The sequence below is a fragment of the Sinocyclocheilus anshuiensis genome, unplaced genomic scaffold (assembly GCF_001515605.1).
Source record: "Sinocyclocheilus anshuiensis isolate Anshui unplaced genomic scaffold, SAMN03320099.WGS_v1.1 scaffold1249, whole genome shotgun sequence".
NCBI classification, from domain to species: Eukaryota; Metazoa; Chordata; class Actinopteri; order Cypriniformes; family Cyprinidae; genus Sinocyclocheilus; species Sinocyclocheilus anshuiensis.
The window spans coordinates 133,590-139,589 of NW_015549641.1; the positions used below are offsets into that span (position 1 = coordinate 133,590).

Consider the following 6,000-nt stretch of genomic DNA (forward strand, 5'->3'; position numbering starts at 1 on the left):
ACTGGCAATCCTGTTTCATACAATCACAGTTCATTTGGAAGGACAAAATTAAAATCTAATATGGTCGCTACTATAGCAAAGTACATATGGTTATGAAGAAGCTCTAAAAATTCAAGCATGCACGCCTACAGTCAGAAACCACAAAGCCTGTCTCTGTAATTACTGTAAAAGCCAATATATAAGATGGATACTAACCCAGTCTTCAAAGTAACACAGGTTACCACTGAATGTGAATGCCTTTCATATTAGTTGTAGTCTCAAATGCCAACAACTGCCTCTTTTCAAAAGCAAATCCCTATATCTCCTACTAGAAGGTTTTATGGTGCATCATTTCAGCACCATGGACGGGGCAAAACAAAAGCGCATGGCTGAAAGTTGAGCACGAAAACAAACAAGAACGACCAGCGTTCCCAGTGAGAAGTTTGAGGAACTTCAGAAGCCCTGGCCCAACCAGGATATGGGAAATTTGATCAAGAAAACAAAAAACTCTTTGCTAGCTCTCAGATCTTGGATCTTCACAATTTCAGCCGCCCACCAAAGAAAGACATTGTGCTTTGTAATGTTTTCACCATTTGCTGCCTGTTTGATTGCAAATGTGAGTATGTTGCAGAGTGTTAAACATCTGTTCACTACCCTCTGCCATCCCCAAAAAGCTGTCTTGGGTAAACTCTGAGAATGATAAGGGTGGTACCAGACTTTCCTCCCATCGTGATACATAAAGCAATTTGGAATAATTCCATTGCAAGAACTTGCAAGAACTTGAAGAAAGCTCCACTCATAATGACAACAAAAGGCCAAATGCAAGCTCATGCAAGTCCATCAGGATCCACGGGATTCTGAATCTTGTCCAGAAGAGTGTGATCCAAAAGAACATCAGGCCGCTTCAAGAAGTGCTTACTTACTGCCCACCATGCCTCTTGGCATGTAGGGCAGCAACAAAAGTCTTCCACTCCTGTCTGTTTTGGGCCAGCGTCTGAATGGTACCCCAAGTGTGATTCAGGTTCTTTAGTTCTCGTTCTACAGTCCGGCACCAGGTGTTCTTTGTTCTGCCTCTCTTGCGTTTGCTCTCCGGTGTCCAGTAAAGGGCCATGCGGGTAATATTTTTGGGTTCACTCCTTAGCAAGTGCCCAGTCCACCTCCATCTTCTTCCCATGACGATGGTTCCAATGCTGTCCTGTTTACAATGAGCGAGCAATTGCTCATTAGAGATGGTGTTTGGTCAGAAAATTCTCATGATTTTCTTCAAGTTTTTTGTGTGGAAAAGAGCTTATTCAGGTCACTGTCTGTCATCCTCCAGCACTCTGAGCCATATAACATGGTTGAAAGCACACAGCTCTGGTATAACTTCAGTTTGGTCTTTGTGTAATACTGCTGGGACCTCCAGACACTATTCAGCATTCTAAAGGTATTCCTGCCCTTGCTAAGACGATTCTTTATGTAGCTGTCCACTCCTCCTATGCTGCCCAAGTAGGTGACCTCTTTGGTCATTGGAAGATTTTCTCCGTTTACCTGCCCTGGTTGGGGATATGGGATATTGTTTGTCATCATATCTGTCTTCTGCAGGTTGATCCTCAGGCCTATCTGTTTAGCATATGCATTGATATGTCTTCTCCTGGATGTGCTGGTTTGTGTGGGAGACCAGAGCCAGATCGTCAGCAAAGTCCAGATCTTCAAGTGCAGTACAGAGGGTCCATCTCACACCTATTGGCTGGTATTCTGAAATGATCTGCATCACCCAGTCAAAGGCAATGTTAAAAAGGAATGCTGACATCACACAGCCTTGCCTCACTCCAGTCTTCACATGGAAACGATGGCCGCTGTTTAGAAGCTGTTGTAGAAGCTTTTGATGAGAAGGACGATGTCTTGTGGTATTCCATATTAATGTATGATGTGCCAAAGGCTGTCTCTGTGGATGCTGTCAAAAGCTTTCTCAAAATCTACAAAGTTGATGTATAGTTGCCTCTGCCATTCCGTGCACTGTTCAATGATGTTCCGCAGTACAAAAATCTGATCTGTACAGCCTCTTCCTTTCCGGAACCCTGCCTGTTCTTTTCTGAGATGTTGGTCGACTGCATCCGATAGCTGCTGGATTATGATTTTCGCTAGGATCTTGTTTGGTATGGACAAAAGAGTTATTTCACGCCAGTTGTTGCTGCTAATGGCTCCTTTCTTGGGGATCCTCACAATGATGCCTTCTGACCAGTCTGTCGGTATCTCTTTTTCTTTCCATATTGCTGTAAAGAGTGGGAGAAGCATCTTAGCTGCAAGAGGCTTAATACTGGGTCACCAAACAGGAATTTGGAAGGATGTGCTATTGAAGAATTATGACAGTAACAAACTAAGTCCAATTGCACTGGCTTTCCAAAGATTCCTGGAAGCATTCGTGAATTTCCAGGTTAGTTTAGGTTGGCTAATGCTGGTCTGGTCAACCAGCATGGTCTTTCTGATTGATCAAGGAAACCTTGCTAATTAAAGCTAGGTAAGAAGCCTGCTGGAGACACCAGCATCCCATACTGTGGACCAATATCTGTTTACATAAATATAATGACCCTGTTTAAAAAACCAGCATATGCTAGTTAGGTATGCTTTGAAACTAGCTCCTGCTCAGGACCAGCACATGACCAGCTTAAACCAGCTCATGATCAGCTAAGGAGCAGCCTAAACCAGCTCAAACCAGCAGCCATGCTTCAAAACATACCTAACCAGCATACTGTATGCTGGTTTTTTTTTTCAAACAGGGGAGGTTGCACCAGTCATTTGTAAGACCTTTTTATCCAATGCACCATATCTTTATTGCAAAAATATGAAACATAACAAGGAAATCTCCAATATATATACAGTTCCAGCTGCAACTAGAATAAGACTGGCAGCATGGACAGAGAGGAGGAAAAAAGAGGTGGTGGTGTGGCAGAAAAAGACACACACCACTGGTGTTGGAAGAAGTAAAGAAGATTAAGTTATATTTGGTTGTGTGCTGAAGAGATTTAAGTTGTAAACCTGAGACCTTCTGTTTGATTATTAAACCACATCTGCATGCTGAGGAGACAGTTGAAGCCATGTTTATTCAAAAACTACACAAGTTAAAGACCCACAACCTCTCATGCTGCCACATATGGTGAAGAATGCAGCGGGCAACTGCATGACTACCGATGCTCCAAAGTGACGTAGAGGACCTCACAAGCCTGTTTTCTAAGCTAACTACTAACAGACATTCCAGAATTGTAAGGTGGAGCAAAGATGCAGAGGAGGCTTTCTTGAAACTAAAGAGGATGTTGTGTTCCAGTCCAATCTTGAAATCCCCAGACTTCACAAAATAATTCTTGGTACAGACTGATGCCTCTGAGGTGGGTCTAGGTGCAGTCCATTCTCAAATACATAAAGGTGAGGAACATCCTGTACTCTACATCAGTAGGAAACTGGCCAAGCATGAAAAAAATTATGCCACAATTGAGAAATAATGCCTTTTAGTATGGGGGGGGGGGGTAATACATGTTAATACAGACCATGCCCCACTGCAGTGGATTGCCCGGAATAAGGACAGCAATGCGAGAATAACTAGATGGATTTTGAGTCTTCAGGCACTTCACTTCTCTGTTTTCCACAGGCCAGGACAATGCCATGGAAATGCTGATGCCCTCTCTCACAAAGATGTTCTCTTCACAGATGCCAGCCAACCATGAGGAGTAGGGGGTATGTGGCATCATTAGAGGGTATGTGCTAGAGGGAAGATACGTTGCTCTAAGATGGCTGGAATAAGATTGCATCTTGTCAAGAACTACCACTCCCAGGTCACCTTGCGAGGAAGCTAGGGGGCAAGATGGCCACCTGTAAAGGACTAGGCAAGGCAAGGCAAGTTTATTTATATAGCACATTTCGTACACAATGGTAATTCAAAGTGCTTTACATAAAAGAAAGTAAAATAATCATAAAAAAATAATAATCACAAAAATAAAAAAAACTACCTTTTCAATAATCTTGCCTATAAACGGAAGATTTTACATTGGTCTATGGACCATTGGTCCATAACTGCACAAGTTAAAGACCCGCAACCTCACCTCCTTAATAATTATGCACACCTGAATATAAGGCGTTTTTCACTTCCATCCTTCATAGGCAATTATATATCATTTATAAATGATTAAAGACTAAATGAATAGTAGTTTGTATGCAAGTCTGCTCTTAATTTGGTTGTACTATTTGTTCTAAGGTAGAACAAAGCAAAACAAACAATCTGATGGAAACAACCCGAAAACAGTGCTCACCTACAGACAGGACCAAAACGGCACAGAGTGGAGCACAGGAAAACACATACAAAACCAACAAGCACAGGACAGAGTATATATAGGAAATAAAATCACATCTGACAAATGAACTAGTGACAGGGCAAACGAGAGAGCAGAGTCAGAGGAGCACATGGCCAACAGACATAAACTGAGGTCATGTGGGTTTTGTTTCTGGAGCATACAGTAGGTGCCTGGATCCCACACCAGGATTATAAACACAAATGCCAGGATCCTGACATTATGCTCCAGAAACAAAACCCACAAGACACAACACAACCAAAAACAGAAAGTGTTACACAAGTGATGGGATCCCGACACTAACAGTAGAATAAAAACCAAACAAGAGTGTTGGACCCTGACAAGTAGCGTTTTTATCTTGTTGTGACTTTTTTTAATGTCATGTACAGTAGGTAACTATTAATGGTAATAAACTACATTAGAATATGATAATTAATTATGGTTAATTATCTTAACATTCAAACACCAAATGCTAGCAAATCAGTTATCAGTTAAATTACTTATCCAGACCGTTCAAAAAATAAAATAAAATAAAATAAATAACTGAGGGGATGTGAATTGAATTTAAAGATTTCACAAAAAAATTCCCTAATCTTTATTAAAAAGATCATCTCAAATCTATAATTACTGAAGATGTCTTAAAACTGTGCGCATTGATTTTTAAGCTTCATGTCTGTGCATATATATACTCACTGGTTCACCCTGGTACCATGTAGGGTTGAATTTCTCATCAGCTTTCAAACTGAAAGAGGCATTGCGAGTGACATCATACATCTTATTGTCCACAATTCCATGGGATTCTGGATATAGACCCTGCAAACGAAAAACATTTTATGAAAACAAAGCAAATTAACTTGTATTGTCTGAAAAGAAACCAATGGAACTAACAGTAATTGAATAAGTTAACCATTTTGTCATAGGAACTGCACAAAAAAAAGGAATGGCAGGAACTACTGAGGTTCAAAAAATAAGATGGAGAGTTAAAATCAGATTCCAAAATTAACACTTATCAAAACTGATAGTCTTACCTTCACACCGATGTAAATAGTAAGTGATTCAAATCAAACACATAAAAACTGTCTACTAAAGAAAGCAAAAATGATAACCGTCAATACATTTTGACACATACGTTTTGTTCTTCAAGAGCAACTGTGGCTTAAAGGATTATTTCACCCAAAAATGAAAATTGGCTTGTGTTTTACTCACCCTCGAAGCATCCTAGGTGTATATGACTTTCTTCTTTCAGACGAATCCAATCAGAGTTATATAAAAAATTGTCCTGGTTATTCCAAGCTCTATCATTGCAGTCAGCGGGTGTTGCAGTTGAACAGTCCACAAGTCGTCAAATAAAGCTTGCGCATTCATAATAAAAGAAAGAGGCTCCGGGAGGTGAATAAAGGCCTTCTGTAGTGAATCCATGCTTTTTTGTAAGAAAAATATCCATATTTCAAACGCAATAAACACTTTTCTCTCACTTCCGTTATCTGTCATATAGGCGGAAGGTGTATGACGTACGTATGTGCAGCACGCCCGCCTCTGAGATATGCTAGTCTCACGAGTTTGTTAACAGGAGCAAAGGAAGCAAAGTTTCCTTACTTTAACAAAGGAAAACCAGTCTACTCTTGGCTTATATCCAAATCCTCCGACATTCTTCTTTACAAATCCTCGTTTTGTACTTCTAATAAGTGACCGTTGTTTT

The 6,000-nt window shown here is 40.5% G+C and overlaps 1 protein-coding gene across 2 annotated transcripts in view; it reads right to left on the bottom strand.

The window, feature by feature from the left end:
• Positions 1-6,000, bottom strand: part of LOC107659876 (ectonucleotide pyrophosphatase/phosphodiesterase family member 1) — a 60,798-nt gene that overhangs the window by 40,354 nt on the left and 14,444 nt on the right. For both annotated transcript variants that reach the window (XM_016448974.1, XM_016448975.1), the window contains exon 8: positions 4,995-5,114. In XM_016448974.1, coding sequence (XP_016304460.1) covers positions 4,995-5,114 — 120 coding nt within the window. The remainder of the gene's footprint in view (positions 1-4,994; positions 5,115-6,000) is intronic.